Below are 18,243 nucleotides of genomic sequence, written 5' to 3'. Positions count from 1 at the left end.
GTCATGCAGAGTTGTTATTGCTCATTGTTGCATCTTGGCACATGTGTCTTCCAAACTGCCACAGTTTATATCGTGTCATTCATATAATATTCTTTGTCTGTGAAAGACATTTTTGAACATGTCTCATCAGTGTGGACTTTGATGAAGAAATGTTACATCTCTTACATTTCAACACTGAACTGGAAATTGACTTCACTGATGGCAATGTGGACTTTGGTACAGAAGGATTCAAATGTTGATCTACATCATCCCTTCCCTCATCCATCACAGCAGGCCCATTTGAATGCATCTACCAAGGATGGCTGTGAGGGATGGAACCATGCAGAAGAAGATTGGCTGTGTACATTCTAAAGGAGAGAGGAGGTCCCACTATTTATGCCTGCCAATGAGTAGGCGACTCTATCATCTGTGCTTTCCATCTTATTTTTGACAAAGCAATGCTACATCTCTTGGAAGAGAGAGAGAGAGAGAGAGAGAGAGAGAGAGAGAGAGAGAGAGATTAGATGGTGTCACTTGAGAGACAGGTAAAGTTGATAGTAAAAGCCTCCAAGGGACACAGATATATCCCACAACACAGGGCAAGGAGGGCTCTAGGTGTGTGGTGAAGCCAGATTCCCTAAAGGAGTAAACCTTTGCAAATCCTGGTCCTCCACATTGGGGATCAATCATGGGTCAAACAATCCCATACGGGAAAAATATGCTGTTTCAAAACTCAAAGGCAGGAGCAGCTGGACTGATGATACTGATGAAATAACAACGCAAGGAAAATGACAATGCAAACAGAAAATACTTATACTTTGCTGCTTGGTACATGGAACTTTGAACAAACCAGGAGCTCTACATGGATTCAAACAAAAGATGAAGAAATAGAGCATAGGAGTTGATGCAATTCAAGAGGCTAGGTGGACAGGAGATGGTATCCTAAGAAGAGGCAATTACACAATTCTGTATAGTGGAGGGGACAGTTGTACAGTAGGTGGCATAGTTTTTCTTTTATACAGTAAGCATAAAGCAGCAGCTCTGAATTTTAACCCTGTAAGTGAAAGGATATGGAGTTTTTAAGAATGAAGGCCCGTTTTTTCATCATCATCTTTGTATATGTGTATGCACCTACAGAACATGAGGAGGACGAAATGAAAGATGAATTTTATGGTCGACTAGAACAGGAATTAGAAGGTACACCAAGGCATCAAGTGAAGATAGTGTTACGGCACTTCAATGAAAAAGTGGGAAAATAAGAAGCCTTTAGAGGGACGACGGAGAGAAAAGCTGACATGATAACTCAAATAAAAGTGAACAAAAACTTACTAGCTTTGTCTAGGGCAGTGAAAAGGTGATGAAGAGTACAAGGCCCCAGAGAAAGAACATAAGGAAAGCCATATGGGGTTTGTTGGACTGCACCACTTTCAATCAAATTGACCATGTTGTTGTTGTCAGCAGACATGCAACTCAAATCTTTGAGACTGATAATTATAGATAGATCATTATATGATAAGAGTGAAATACAGACAACTTACTGCAGGCAGAACAACAGAAGAAGTATGAGGCTAAGCAAAACTGGACATTGGAAAGTATCAAAGAGAAGTGAAGTATCATGAAATATGTTCTACAAGACCTCATAGAAGAAGTTTTGCGTACAGAAGAAAGGGGGCAAAAGGCAGGATGTTTTGGTGAAGATTGTAAAAATGCACGACAGAGAGGAGTGAGGCAAGAAAGAAAATGATAAAACACAGCAACAAGATTTAATATAGAAGAATTCATGAAGAAAAGGAAGGAGGCAAATGAAAGAAATGAGAATCAGAGCAGAGATGGATTATGGAGCTAGAAGGTGAACATAATGACCTACGCACAAGGACACACTAAAAAAAAAGTCCAGGAATTGAAGAAAGGCTTTCAACCACAAACTGTATACAGCATAAATCAAGAAGGAAATTTTTAGGAGGAGAAAACAATTTAGACCCGTGGGCTAAACATTTTAGTGAACTGCTGAATGTTACCACAGAGATAAAACCAGGAGAAATCGAAACAGAGAGCGACCAGCCATGCCAAAACTTAGCCAGGATGAAATACCTGTATCTACACCAACAATGGAAGAAGTTGGGTTGGCATCAAAAGCCTGAAGAATAATAAGGTTCCAGGGAATGATAACAGTTTAGCAGAGATGATACAGGGTGAGGGTAAACATCAGACAAGGATTGTCCACCAGCTGATCATTGAAATATGGGAAAAAGAAGTGACGCCAGGTCAGTGGAACCTGGCCATTATTTGCCACATTCATATGAAAAAGGACAAAGCAAACTGTGAGAATTACTGTGGGATGACTTTACTCGGTGTTGTGAACAAAGCCATTGCTATGATACTCGCTCCATTTACAGAAGAGGTAATTGTACACTTGTGAGGTTTTCGACAGTGCAGGTCAAAGACTGATCATATCGTCACTATAGTGCAAATAATGGTAAAGTGCTATGAATATAATGGGATGTACATCAGCTCTTTGTAGATTTCAAACAGACTTACAGTAGCATTAAAATAAAAAAATTGTATCAGTCACTAATGTGTGTGGAACACCCACATAAGTTAATTAGGTTGGCACAAATTACCCTCACCAGCACAAAATACCAATTGAATGTAGAAGGACAACTCAATAAAGAACTTGAATTAACCAAGGGTTATCATGAGGGTTTGTTATCCACACTACTTTTCAACACAATGTTGGAAAGAGTAACAAGAAATGTGAAGACCAATGGCCTGGGTGGAACTTTTTAGCTGTATGAATTAAAACCTAGCATATGCCGATGATGTATGTATGCTGCCTAGAAAGCAGAAAGAGCTGGAAGAAGGATTTGGCAGACTAGAAAAGAAGGGAGAGATGTTGAGACTTTGCATAAGTGACGCCAAAACACAGCATCTCTTTACTTTCAGGAGAAACACTGCTGTTAAAGAGAAATACATCACCTTGCATAGGCCCAACTATGAGAGGAGTGAAGTTCCAACACTTTGGAGCATTGGTAACCCATGAAAAAACAGCATAACTGATTAAATAAAGGCAAGGATTGCTGTGGGAAACAGATCTTACTGGGTATCACGATTATGCATTCATGTAGCCCGAGTAGAAAATCAAAGGTAACAGTCTACTGAATGGTTAAAAGGCCAGTGGTAATGTATGGCTCAGCAACATGGACAATGACTTTGCCTGAAGAGAAGTCTCTGAAAAGATCGGAGAGGAAAATATTAAGAAAGATTTTTGGAGCAGTGAGTGAGGCACGGCAGTGGAGAGTATGGAAAAACAAGGAATTGGAAGCACTATATGGTTACACTGACCTACTTTCGGAAATCAAGTGCAACAGATTAAGACAGTTGGGCCATGTAGAGCGAATGATAGAGGACAGATCTGTAAATAAGGTCTACAAAGGAAATCCAGGTGGCAGAGGGTGCAAATAGAAACCACAGAAGTGGAAATGGAAATGAGTGGCATCAATGGCCGGGAGGCCCCTTGCGAGGCAGGTCTGGCCACCTTGGTGCAGGTCTTATTACATTCGACGCCACATTGGGTGACCTGTGTGCCAGATGAGGATGAAATGATGATGAAGACAGCACAACACTCAGTCCCTGAGCGGAGAAAATCTCCGAACCAGATGGGAATCGAACCAGGGCCCGTAGGGCAGCAATTTGTCATGCTGACCATTCAGCTATTGGGGCGGACACCACAGAAGTGATGACTGGCTAATGTGGACAATGACCTGAGAAATATGGTAGTGAGAAGATTGAAGAGACAAGCAGAAGATCATAAAGACTGTGCTGCGATTGTCAGAGAGGCCAGGCCCTACAAATGCTATAGCACCAAGGGGTGAGTGAGTAAGTAAGTAAGCCATTTGCACAAAAGGTAAGTCTGTGTATGATCTTTGGTTGCATTCTTCAAGGCCTACTTTCCTCAAGGTGGTTATGCCAAGTGAAAGGTTTCAGGAGTTTCTCATGTTCCTCTGTTGTGATGAAAAAGCAATCTGACATGTACACCTGATAGCCAACGAATCTGCTTTAGTATGTCAAATTTGGTGAAATTTCTTGGAAAAAAGAACTCTTTTTTTAACCCGCTGGAGAAAATGTAACTGTAGGTGAGCATCTATTGCCAAGCAAAACATATGGAAACTCACTCAATTCATGCCCAACAAACCTGACAAATATGGTCTCAAATTCTGGACTACTGCCCCTGTAGTGACAATGTATATGAGTACAGTGTTCCCATGCCTCTGGAAACAGGACAAGCATAGAGAGAACCAACTACTCAGAGAGTATACTGTTCTGTGTCTCCTGGAGCCATTTATAAATCAAGGTAGAAGTGTGATGACACACAGCTTCTTCACGTCTCTTCAACTTGCTAAGAAACTCAAACAAAAAAACTTAATTATATAGTACAGTAAACAAGAGGTCTGGTGTGAAATCCCTGATTGGGTAAAGAAGCAAAATGTTGAAATACACTCTACATACACCCTGCACCAGACTGGCAACAGAGACTGAACAATGACCGTAAACCAAGAAAAGAAGAATAAAAATGTAATTCTTGTTAGTACCCTACTTGCTGAAGTAGCAATAAGCAAAGAAGGAAAGACGAAATCTCAAAATCATAATATTCTACAAATCGATGAAGTATGGGGTGGACGTGGTTCAGCAAATAGCCTGTAAATACACTACAAGTGTATGCTGCATGTCTTCTACAACATGTTGAACATGGTGGCAATGAATGCATAGCTCATCTACAAAATAGTAACAAAGAAGAAACTGGAAAGAAACCATAATATTCTATAAATTGATGAAGTATGGGGTGGACGTGGTTCAGCAAATAGCCTGTAAATACACTACAAGCGTATGCTGCATGTCTTCTACAACATCTTGAACGAGGTGGCAATAAATGCATAGCTCATCTACAAAATAGTAACAAAGAAGAAACTGGAAAGAAAGAAGTTCATACTTCTGCTGGAGAATAAACTCAAGGAGACAAAAGAAAAAAATGAACAACAGAAAAAAGAAGAGGATATGGGACCAAAATCATATAAAAGGTGTAAGTAGTGCCAAACTAGCCCGTGCAAAGGCTACAGGGCCACTGACAACAGTGTAAAGTGTCTCAAAGCCGGTTATGGGAAATGTGTGTGTAAAATAGAAATGAACTGTGCTAAGTGTATCTAGCAGATCCCAATGACTTGAGTAAAAAGTACAACAAAGCCCTGTGTATAACTTTTGTGAGTAGAATAAGGAGCATGTATATTAAATGTGTCTAGGTTTTACAAGTGGCTAATGCATAAAAGTCTACTGTTTAGAAAACACATCAGCAAAATCAATGATAAATCAGTCAGGTTTTTTTTTGTTGAAATGAGTAAGTAATGTTTTAATTATTGTATTTAATATCTATTATTATAACCTGAAAAAAGGTAGCGATTACCATACACTATAATAAAGTACTTGTTTAATTCAAATATGAAAATATTTTTTGCAGGGTCAAAACGACCCCTTTCTGCCATTTTAGGAATATCAGAAACTATTCAGTTCTAGTGTTAATGCAGTGTAGCAATAAATGAAATTGTACATGTGCACTCTGGCACTGAACCATTAACAAACAACACATTGACATTCAGATGCAAACTGTAATGTGGAACACTTACCTGAAACAATAATTCCTTTTTAACAAGATCATAAACAAGGCACTGACTGCTTTCATCAACCACAGCTAACTTCTTTCTTGATGGACTCAGATCAAGGCATCTTACAGCAGAATCTACCTTAAGAAGGTGCACAGGAAATGGATTGTCGAGATATATCTTCCACACTTGACCATCTTTCAACCCTAAGAGCAGGCCTTCACGACCTGGAGGACCTCCGACAACTTTTATGTACCGTATGGCACATTCCATGACCCATTCTCTCTCTTTCGTACCTTCAAATGTAAGACATTGCAAACGTTTCTCCTGACACAAAACAAGACTGTTTGTGCATACTACTAGTAAATTACATTCCAATTTTTGATTAATTTTTTCTTTCACGCGATAATGCATTCCTGTGGAATCTCCTGCATATAGTTCATATATTACAACTCGTTCCGGAAGCTGAACCTGGAAGTCATATGCAATTAAAATTACTGGAATAAACTTAGATCAAATACATTAAGAATTTAACAAGAAAATCTAGAATGTAACACTTTATGAATAATACTTGAAAACAATTCACATACAAAGGAGTTGGTGAAAACAGTGGCACTGTTAAGGTCTCCAATGACAACAATGTCTGGAAGCACTAATTTCTATACTAAGAAAACTAAACTGCCCAAAAAATCTGTAACTACCTATGGTAATACTTAAATTTGATTTTAGCTTGAAAATAGCTATATTGCTACTATTTAATAAATAATTATGTAAAATAGAATCATAGTGGATATTACACAATGATACAAGGCAACTATTTACTGATTGATGATTGAAGAGAGGTGCACAATCACACATAACAGTGCAGAAGCTTTCGAGCTTTTAGTCTCTGTCTAATTAAAGTACACACACACACACACACACAAAAGCGCAGGAGGGGGGGGGGGGGGGGGGGAGAACGAATGGAAATGATAAGATATTGTTAGGACTGGGTTAGCATACAACAAGAGAGGAAAGAGTGAGGTTATGGGACTGGGAATATGGTAGCCAAGAATGAAGATTAGAAGCGACCAGGAGCATTGTGAGAAAATTGCTGCATAGACAGTCCACAAAACAGATCTGCTCCATTTCTTCGTATAATCTCAACAAAACCCACCAGTGCTGCAAATAGGCCACAGCCCAGTAGCCATCTTATCACTCAGTCCTCGAGCAGCTCAACCATTATGAGGGATATCCTAACCAAGACCCTGCCTTCACTTCCCAAAATGGTATTCTGTTACCCACCTAACCTATGCAATCTTTTAGTGCATCCCTATTTCACTTCTGCTCCAAGTTCTGCACCCCCTTTGTCATCCCTTTTTAGTTAAGCAAGATGACACATCTATCACATACACACTGACTCGTTGCCTCCTACTGCAGTACTGCTAGAGGCATTTCACATCTCATTCAGATGTAGTACATTGTATAAATACAGCAAAATCATCTACCAATATGCTGCAACTACTCTAACGTTTTCTAAATAAGCAAGGAACTGCCAAGCTACCTATCTGCTTGAGTGGCCACTGTGGCTAGCCACAATCTTGATCAACCAGCTGTGGAACATATTTTACATCACAGCAATGATAACTTCAACAACTGCTTCAACAACTGCATTTGAATCCTCAGCCTCTGGGCCAATCCTTCTGAACTATGCAACTGGGAGGGAACTATTCCTCCAGTACAACACCTGTCCCTGCAATACCACCCACTTAACCCTCTGTTAACCCTGTCCTCAGGCATTCCATTCTGTGCCCCCCACCCCCAACTCCCTCACTTTCATTCCTCATTTTAGTCCAGTCAATGAAGGAAAAGTACAGAAAAAATATAATGTAATCAAAAATTTTTTGCAGTGCTATGAGGGAGTGTCATGAACAACATACTAAAAATCCTGATCAATGGGTTGCGAGTGTCGGGATGGGGATAGGTTTAAAGTTCATTTTTTTACGTTTTTCTCAAATAATTCAAAAATTGTGGCTTCTAGTGAAAATGTTTCCCATTACAGAATTAAAAATCAATAAATTTCCTAAAAAGAAGGTCCTAATAATTTCTTCTCTAGGATTAATGTTTTCCACATTCAGGGAATAGAAAAATCACATATTATTAAAAATATTGTTCTAACAGTATAAAGTTAATGTTTATCTTTGACAAAGCGGGTTACAAGCAAATATTAAATGTGTGTACCACATCTAAGTGCAATAGATCCGTATTAAGAAATAAGTTGTGTTCTGGGTATTTAACGACATGGAGGGGCGAGATATGTGAGGTAGAGGTGCAAGGGATGGTAGGTCGTCAAGTTGTTTTCATTCACTTCCCTCCTTCGTAGTCTGCAAACTGAAGCTCAAGCTGGTGGTTCCCAACTTTATTTACCCTACAACATGCCTTATGAATCACTGAGAACGCAGTGCGCATACATTCCCACAGAGTGTTTATTTTGCTCAAAATGCGTTAATACTTCGTGAAATGCAGATATGAGTTGTGACTCTTCAAGATTTCATGGCGGATATGATGCAAACAGTCTTCACGGGTTTGCCGCTGGATCACATTGTGCAAATTCCACAATATTTCCTTGGAGAAACTGACCGACATCTTCAGGTGGTTCAATCTAGGTATGACCAGCCACCAGCAAGGCTGAACCACCTGAAGATGTTGGACAGTTGCTCCGAGGAAATATTGTGGAATTTGTACAATGTGATCTGGTGGTAAACCTGTGAAGACTATTTACAGATATGAGTTACTAATAACACTAACACAGGTAATGCGTATGGATGGAATCCACAAAAATCTCTGCACACTGCTCTATGCTGTTAGAGGAGAAATTGATTCTTAGTCCTCTGTATAGCAACTGTAGGGTTATTCTGGGAAAGGCAACATGCCCCACCATAAGTGCTGCTCACTTTTCAGTTTACAGACAACACCTTCCCAGCAATTCTTCTCCCACTCTCTTATTCGAGTAGACAAAATAACTATACTGAGCTAGTGTTTATATAGTGGAGATATTTTCAGTTTATTGAGTACTTATTTGCAACTGATGAGTGAACTATTATGTACAAAAAGCTAATAGCCAGAGCTGTCAACCGTCTACCACAATGAACTGGCTTTTCCAAGTGTAGCATGCAGTCAATATGTACTCAACAATGTCGATTTCATTGTCTCCACTACCACTGGCTGGAATAATTTTTACAGCATGAGTGGTATCAAATTTATCGCCCCAGCCTCAGCTCTCCCAAATCTGCAGAGACCCTGGGGCTTAAATTGTCTCACTCTGCAACAGGAAGAGGCCACCTAGATGTTACAGAACTTCAAATATTTCAACATAAATCAAGCAGATTACTGTCCTAGACTTGAACATGATCAGTCCCAGTCCATTAGGCATATTAACACCAATCTTGGAAAATGTACTGTGGATGTGTGGTAAGTGGCAGCATGCAGTGCAGCACACTTTACAAGTGCCATCGATTTCCAAATGGAAAAAGATTTATGTAATCTATCAGTAACACACTTAATTGTGAGGGACATGCAGTAACTTTCTGGTCATTCATTAATTCACCACCAAATCACTAAAACACAATTACATGGCTTTACAATATGCTGTCAATGATATACAGCGGAAGTTGCCACATTTAGCAGTCCAATCCCTTTCCCACGAACACCACATAGGTTACTTACAACATCAGATTTAGAAATTAAACACAGATCGACATATTTTATATTACAGCTCACATAAAACTGCAAATACGTACTCATTTAATATACTGAAAATATCCACTATACAAATATGAGATCAGTGAAGTTATTTTGTCTACTCACATCAGAGACCTGGACAGGAATTGCTGGGGAGGTATAGCCTGGTTGTAAAGTGAAAAACAAGTAGTGCTGACGGTGGGGAAAAGTGCCTTACCCAGAGGGAGACTACAGCTGCTGGACAGGCTGACTTAAGCATTATTTTCTCCTCTAGCAGTGTACAACACTGTGCAGCAATTTATGTACATTCTGTCGACATGCATTACCTGCATTAATGTTATAAGTAACTCTTATCTGCATTCCATGTAGTGTTAATGGATTTTGTAAAAAATAAACACTTCTGGCTGTGTCTGCACACTGCATCACTAGTGATTCATAAAGTGCGCTGTGGAGGGATAGTATAACTTTGAGAAACACACTGTAGTTGCTTCTTGTGACTTAATGGCATAGATAGAGTGGGGAATCACCTACTCGAGCTTCAGTTTGCACACCTATGGAAGAGGTAAGTGCATGAACACAATCTGGTAACCTACCTTCCCTCGCATTTCTACCCCACACTTCTCTCCTCCTCTACCTGTTACACCCACAGGACATGATTTATACCTTAATATGGCCCTACTGCACTTGGATGTGCTGCATGCATTTAATATTTGTTTTTAACCCACTTCCTTTAGAGGTAAACATTAATTTATGCCATTAGAACAATATTCTTAGTAATCTGCAATTTTTCAGCCTCTGGACAAGGAAACTATTAGTCCTAGTGAAAAAATGAGTAGGACCTACTTTGTAGGAAATTTAATGTAGTTTAATTCTGTATTGGGAAACATTTTCACTAGAAGCCATAGTTTTCAAGTTATTCAAAAAGAACATTAAAAAAAATATCTTTAAACCCACCCCCAACCCAATGCTCACACCCCACCGGTCATGATTTTTAGTATGTCATTCAGGACACTTCCGCCAAGCACTGTGCAAAAATTTGTGACCACATGATTCTTTTCCCCTAATAGAATCTTGTAAATGTTGCGTATCTCTCTGCCTCCTAGCTCCCAATACTTATCTACCCCTTCTGTATCCCACACATCTTCACTCCCCATCCTGTTCCTCACTCAAACTCCCCACAAACAACATACATTAAGGGTCCAAAGCTGCTGTACATTTAGGGAGGTGTGTGTGTGTGTGTGTGTGTGTGTGTGTGTGTGTGTGTGTGTGTGTGTGTGTGTGAGTTGGTAGGTGGGTGGTTGGGTGCGTGCACACCTACACTGAGAAGTAGAAGAGTGGAAGCTCGAAAGATATTAAGCTTATACAATCTTTAGATGTGCAATACGCATGACATATAATTCATCTAGAGGTGACCGAGTGCCAATGTGCACATGCGTGACACATAATTCACTTAGAGGTGAGTGACTGCCAATTCTTACTGGATTCAGCCTGCATACTACATTAAAGTTTTAACCTTTTGATAAGCAATAATGTTAGGAATGCGCTTCATTCTGTAGCAGTACAATCCTACAGAGACATGCTGTGAAACAAAGGCAAGACACATAGAATACAGAAACTGATACTGTCTCATCTATGAGTACTAGTGTCAGTTAGGGGAAACCAAGTCACCTACAATTGTAGGTGAAACAAGCAAACATAACTAGGAAGATTTCTTTGCAGAAAAATCTTAACAAAATAGCAAACAACAAAAGAAATGGATGTACACTAACAGATGGAAAGCATTTACTGACTGCTGCTAGACCAGAACAGAAAGTAATATTGAGTAGTTAGGAACATGAATATGAACATTTCTGAACAGAAGACTCATTTACAAAGAGCTAAGCAAGAAAAATTAGAGCAATCAAGATCAAGGAAGATAACACAGATAGCACAAAAGAAATGTTAAGCATTTGAGAGACACACAGACAGTGACAAAATCATTAGCTTTTGCAATCAGAGCTCTTTCTGGTCAGCAGAAGGGAATAAAGGTTACAAGAAATGAGACTAATCAAAAATTAATACAGACAGTTGTGCAGGACCCTAGTTTAAATGTCTTTCTGTTGTTTCTCCCTTTATGTGTGGTTCTAGACGACTTCCTAATTAATTCTTGATAGTCTTGTTTCCCACAGCTCTTCTTCTTGTTTGTCAGATGAAAGAATCACTGTGTCTAAAATCTAATGATTTTGAGATTTTTCCAAGTGTGCCTGCTCTACTGTCGATTGGTTATGTAGAAAATTCTCCTTTCCATATTAAACTTTTATTTAATTTAGAATGAAAATTTTCTTTCCAGAAAATACGAGGTATGACTAGAATATGAAATTCATAAGCCATAGTTCACTGCTGCTTATCTTGTCACCAGCATTCTGTGGTACTTTTCTTTTTGTTGCAATGGATTCTTTCCATGCCTCTCACTAGCTTCTTTCACCACTGCAATAGGCTGCTTTAAGTCATGTTTCCAAAATCTTAAGATTTCATTGCTCATTTTCATTTATTATTATTAGATTTTAGTGTCAAATTTATGTTGGCATTTCATAGGCACAAATTTTAGCCTAGCTTTTGTTTATGTTATTGTATATTGTAAGTAATGTTATTGTTTCAATAAAGTACAGTTTATGTTGTCAATGTATTCTTAATGCTATCCACTTGGCTCTCTATTCAGCAGCCAATGTGGAAAGTTTGAAATGTAAACAATACAGATTTAATTGTTTCTATTAGCATTCAAACTTCAGGCCTAAACTTTCCAAGAAATTTTATACAGGAATTGAAAGTTATTCTTGTTTAATTTAGACTAAAGCTAAAATTTGTTTGTCATGAGTGAGAAGTGTACGACTTGCGTAGTACTTTTAGTTCCAGGGTGTGGTGCGAAGGTCATTGCAGTTTCTTTCAAGTGGGTGATTGTAGTGGTGTGGGAACTGGTGAGATAAACAAGGCTCATTGGTTGTGCAGGATTTACTGTAGAGATAGGAAGATAGTGGAACAGGAGCAGAAGACTGCTGCCCTTCAGGCGGAAATAGATAATGCAAAACGAGATCTGGAAAGCTTAAGGGAGAAGCGGGGAAAAGAGAGGTGGGAAGTGATGACAGGTTTTAGAAGAAATAGGAATATGGCTTTCTCCAGCAGTTTTGTTATTAATGTAAAAAACAGGTTTGATCTGTTGTCACAGTTAGAAGCATATGAACCACAAGTAGACGTAGCACAAACTTTCAAAAAGTGTTTGAGACGTAAGAAGTCAGAAAAGAAGTTGTGAGAAAAGAAGAAAGTTTTGTTGTCAGGTAGTTCACATGGTCGAGGAGTTGGCCAACTGTTGCAGGATGAACTACGGTCATTTTATCATATCACAAGTTTTTTAAATCTACTGCAAGTCTGTATCAGATGATACAGGATGTAGGTTCACTTTGCAAAGATTCCACAAAGGAAGACACCATGGTAATAGTGGGTGGGGCAGGCAACAGCTTAGATAGGGACCATAGTTATTCAGTTGACGGTGGCTTCATAAAGATAACTTCAGTAATGAGACATACTGGTGTCGGGCTTGTGTCTGTTTTGAGGTGCCATGACTGGAATCATTTAAACTCTTCTGTTAGGAGAGTTAATTTAGAAGTGGAATGGCTGCTTGGATCAGGTATGGGATCTTACTGCAATGTTGACTCTGTTAGTAGGTGGGACTATACGAGGTGCATTCAAGTTCTAAGGCCTCCGATTTTTTTTCTAATTAACTACTCACCCGAAATCGATGAAACTGGCATTACTTCTCGACGTAATCGCCCTGCAGAAGTTCACATTTTTCACAACACTGACGCCATGATTCCATCGCAGCGGCAAAGGCTTCTTTAGGAGTCTGTTTTGACCACTGGAAAATCGCTGAGGCAATAGCAGCACGGCTGGTGAATGTGCGGCCACGGAGAGTCTTTCATTATTGGAAAAAGCCAAAAGTCACTAGGAGCCAGGTCAGGTGAGTAGGGAGCATGAGGAATCACTTCAAAGTTGTTATCACGAAGAAACTGTTGCGTATTGTTAGCTCGATGTGCGGGTGCGTTGTCTTGGTGAAACAGCACACGCGCAGCCCTTCCCGGACGTTTTTGTTGCAGTGCAGGAAGGAATTTGTTCTTCAAAACATTTTCGTAGGATGCACCTGTTACCGTAGTGCCCTTTGGAATGAAATGGGTAAGGATTACGCCCTCACTGTCCCAGAACATGGACACCATCATTTTTTCAGCTCTGGCGGTTACCCGAAATTTTTTTGGTGGCGGTGAATCTGTGTGCTTCCATTGAGCTGACTGGTGCTTTGTTTCTGGATTGAAAAATGGCATCCACGTCTCATCCATTGTCACAACCGACGAAAAGAATGTCCCATTCATGCTGTCGTTGCGCGTCACCATTGCTTGGCAACATGCCACACGGGCAGCCATGTGGTTGTCCGTCAGCATTCGTGGCACCCACCTGGATGACACTTTTCACATTTTCAGGTCGTCATGCAGGATTGTGTGCACAGAACCCACAGAAATGCCAACTCTGGAGGCTATCTGTTCAACAGTCACTCGGCGATCCCCCCCAAAACAATTCTCTCCACTTTCTCGATCATGTCGTCAGACCGGCTTGTGCGAGCCCGAGGTTGTTTCGGTTTGTTGTCACACAATGTTCTGCCTTCATTAAACTGTCGCACCCACGAACGCACTTTTGACACATCCATAATTCCATCACCACATGTCTCCTTCAACTGTCGATGAATTTCAATTGGTTTCACACCACACAAATTCAGAAAACGAATGATTGCATGCTGCTCAAGTAAGGAAAACATCACCATTTTAAGTATTTAAAACAGTTCTCATTCTCGCCGCTGGCGGTAAAATTCCATCTGCCGTACGGTGCTGCCATCTCTGGGACGTATTGACAGTGAATGCGGCCTCATTTTAAAACAATGCGCATGTTTCTATCTCTTTCCAGTCCGGAGAAAAAAAATGGAGGCCTTAGAACTTGAATGCACCTCGTACTAGGCATGGCCTTCGCCTCAACAGGGAAGGGAAGGGAAAACTGTCTGGGTTATAGCTAATAACTTAAGGGGGGTTGTAGGGAGGGCAGAGACAAAAGATGTTCAGAGACAGGTGGAAAATGACTTTCACATTGATAACACAGGCAGCCAGAATGAAAATTTTAATGACACAATTCATGCTAACAGTCTCTGATTGAAACTGGAGATATTCAAAAACTGACAAAAAGTTAGGTTTGTACAGCTGTAATTCAGTCAGTACACAAAATCAGTTATCCTTATTGCATCAGAAAATCTGAGGACTAAGGAGTAAGCTTAATGAATCGTTTATTTGTGTTGAAGAATTAGAGCGGAGCAAACCAGTTGATATAATCTGCCTCTCTGAATATCATTTGACCACTGGTATAGACATGTTACATGTTATAGGATTCAAGTTAGCTTCATACTTCTGTAGAGAAAATCTGGAGAAAGGAAGAGTTGCCACATCCACATTTGTCAGTAACTGTTTTAATTTCAAGAATACTGATATTAACAAATTTTGCTCAGAGCAGTAATTAAAAGCTTGTGCAACAGAAGCAGTGTTTTATAATAAGTCCTTTACAATGGGAAGTACAATACAGACCACCTTCAGGAAACTTTAACCTCTTCATAAAAAATCTGGAAGCTCTATTGTCCCATCTCACAGTAAGAAACAAGAAAATAGTGGTTGCTGGCGATTTTAATGTGGATTTAATTGAAGAGCTCTGTCAGAGAACAATTACTGCAATCAGTAACATTGTCATGAACTTTACAACTAGGGTATGTAAATGCTCTGACACCACTATTATAACATCATTGTAGACATATCGAGGGAAGTCATATCACAAAACCAATAGTAAATGGGCTGTCTGATCATGACATACCAAGCATCTTATGTTAAATGTTGAAACTTGTCAGGACATAAAATCTATGAAATCTGAGTACAGGTGGGTAATAAATCAGTCAAAAATGGAGAATTTTAGGAGACTGCTCAAAGACAGGAACTGGATATATCTTTACAATACTTCTGACTCAAATGGAAAATTCAAAGCATTCATTAATGAAGTTACTTCCTTTTTTGAAAATTATTTTCCCCTAAAGGCAACTCAAAGCTAACAGAAGTCTAAAAATAAACCATGTATTACAAAAGGAATAAAGATATCGTGTGGGACAAAAAGAAGACTGCATCTACTATCTAGGCAGCTCTGATGTTAGCATTGTAATGCATTACACAAAAATACTGCAAAATATCTAAACAAATAGAATAGAAATCTACGCAGCTTTATTATGAGAAAAATATCATTACAACAGACAACAAAACTATATGGGATATAGTGAAAACAGACAGTAGAGGCCAAAAAAGAAGAGAAACAGATAGCTCTAAAAATAAATGAGACATTGGTAACAAGTGAATGTGGTGTTGCAAACCTCATAAATAAGTACTTTGTTTCTGTTGCTGACAGATCGGGGTTGTTGGATTCAGTAAACAGTGCAGTGGAGTATCTGAGAATGGTCTTTACTAATAGCTTCAGTAAAATGGAAATGACAGTGACATCTCTCAACGAAGTAGCATCCACCATAAAAACCTTAAAATTAAAGTATTCTAGCGGTTATGATAACATATCAACTAAGTTAATCACAGAGTGATCATGTGAGTTGAGTTCTATCTTCAGTTATTTGTGAAATCAATCTCTTATCACGGAGCACTTCCAGACTGGCTAAAATAAGCTGAAGTGTCTTTCGAGAAGAGGATAAAGAGATACTGTCTAACTATAGATCAATTTCACTTTTGCCAGATTTTTTTTAAAAATATTTGAAAAGGTTGCACTCAAGCGTCTTCTTAAGAATCTGGGAGCAAACAATACATTGTCCAAGTCACAGTTTGGGTTCCTTCAGGGTTCCGATACAGAGTACACATACAGTGAGAATGTACTTAATTCATTAGGTAACAAATTAGAGGCTGCTGGCATTTTCTGTGACCTGTCAAGAGCCTTTGTCTGTGTCTTCGGCAGTGCTGCAAAGTGGTTTGAGTCTTACCTAACACAAAACAAAGGGTGTCATTGTAAAATAACTGTCAAGTACGCAATCAGTCTTCATCTGATTGGAAATTAATTACCTGTTCCTTGAGGTTCTATCTTGGGTCCATTGCTTTATCTTGTGTACATTAATGATCCCTCATCTGTTACACTGCCAGATGCTAAGTTTGTTTTGTTTGTTTCGTTTGCAGATGATACAAACATTGCAATAACTAGGAACTCAAGTACAGATTTAGAAATGGCTGCCAATCAAATTATCACTGGCACTGACAAATGGGTTAAAGCTAATTCAGAAAAGACCTACTATATGCAGTTCAGAACCTGTAAGAGATTTTCTTCCAGCATTTGTATAACATATGAAGACATGTAGACTGAGGAGACTGACAGGTGAAGTTTCTGGGATTACAACCTGATAATAAATTCAGTTTGGAAAGGCATACCACAGCATTGCTGAAGCACCTAAACAAGTCTGTAATTGCAGTGCGAATGACGTCAGATGTAGGAGGAAAAAATAGAAAACTTGCATACTTTGCTTACTTTCATTCTATTATGATACATGGGATCATATTCTGGGGTAACTCATCAAACTGAGCAAAAGTTTCTAGAGTGCAGAAGTGTGTAATTAGACTCATTTGTGGTGTGAATTCAACATCATCATGTAGAAATCCATTCAAGGAACAGGATATTCTAACCACTTTTTCTCAGTATATTTTTCCTTAATGAAATTTGTTGCAAGTAATATGTGTTTATTTCCAACCAATAGCTCAATACGTAGTGTCAGCACTAGGTATAACAACAATCTACATAATGACCTAAAATCACTTACATTGGTCAATAAATTGCCAGCAATCATTAAAAACTTGGTTTCAGATTCAGCTCAGTTTAAACAGAGTTTGAAAGACTTTTTGACAGGCAACTCCCACTACAGGGACTGTTAAACCAGCTTAAGTAAAAATGTCTGTTAGTATTCAGTTCTGATAGCACTTGGTTACAACAGCCAGGATTATGCATTTTGTGTATGATACATTTATGAGAGGTGCATAATTATGTTTCATTCTGGCACTGCATTAATTCTGTAAATATTAGCAGTTCCAGTTTACTGTAATTATTTACATACTTTAACAATCTCCTGACAATTGGCCATGGAAGTGAGTATTATATTCAAATGTTCTATGTTTTTGATGTTATACTTTCTGACTTTTTCCACACCCATCAGAATCATCTTATTTTTGGGTCTATGGAACAAAAACGGAATCTAATCTAACCTATAATCTAGCTGAAAATGTATCTGACATCTCTAAAATACAATTTTATTCCCTTTTGTTTATGTTCTCTAGCTTAACATATACTTTTTTTGCATCTTACACAGTTTCTATATTTTATGTATGTGGCATTTTAAATTTAATGATGCCTGAATAACATGGGTAATGAAACTTACTGCTAGTCGATGTTTAAAAATTGCTATTTTCCTTATAAGGTCTCGACATTTTATTCTGACTTTCTGATTTGTCAGAAGATGCTGGATTATTACATCGGTCATATTTTCTCTGGAAAATGTAAAAAACAAACATCACTTTTGTAAAAATACCCTACAACTTATCTCTTACAACAAAACACTGAATTCTCTACACACACTCACTCACACACACACACACACAGAGGAAGAAAGAGAGTGAATGAGAGAGACAGAAAGAGAGAAAGAGAGAGAGAGAGAGAGAGAGAGAGAGAGAGAGAGAGAGATTTTTTTTTTGGGGGGGGGGGGGGGGGGCCTTATACACAATTGCATAAAATCCATTATTATTAAACTTTAATG

At 38.9% G+C, this 18,243-nt stretch overlaps 1 protein-coding gene across 2 annotated transcripts in view; it reads right to left on the bottom strand.

The window, feature by feature from the left end:
* Positions 1-18,243, bottom strand: part of LOC126473890 (intraflagellar transport protein 122 homolog) — a 228,456-nt gene that overhangs the window by 149,260 nt on the left and 60,953 nt on the right. For both annotated transcript variants that reach the window (XM_050101240.1, XM_050101231.1), the window contains exons 9-10: positions 17,869-17,977; positions 5,655-6,101 (exon numbers count right to left, since the gene is read on the bottom strand). In XM_050101240.1, the coding sequence (XP_049957197.1) occupies positions 5,655-6,101; positions 17,869-17,977 (556 nt within the window). The remainder of the gene's footprint in view (positions 1-5,654; positions 6,102-17,868; positions 17,978-18,243) is intronic.

This window comes from Schistocerca serialis, chromosome 1 (genome assembly GCF_023864345.2).
Source record: "Schistocerca serialis cubense isolate TAMUIC-IGC-003099 chromosome 1, iqSchSeri2.2, whole genome shotgun sequence".
NCBI lineage: Eukaryota > Metazoa > Arthropoda > Insecta > Orthoptera > Acrididae > Schistocerca > Schistocerca serialis.
The sequence above is the reverse complement of the archived record's forward strand: the minus strand, read 5'-3'. Positions and strand labels throughout refer to the sequence as shown.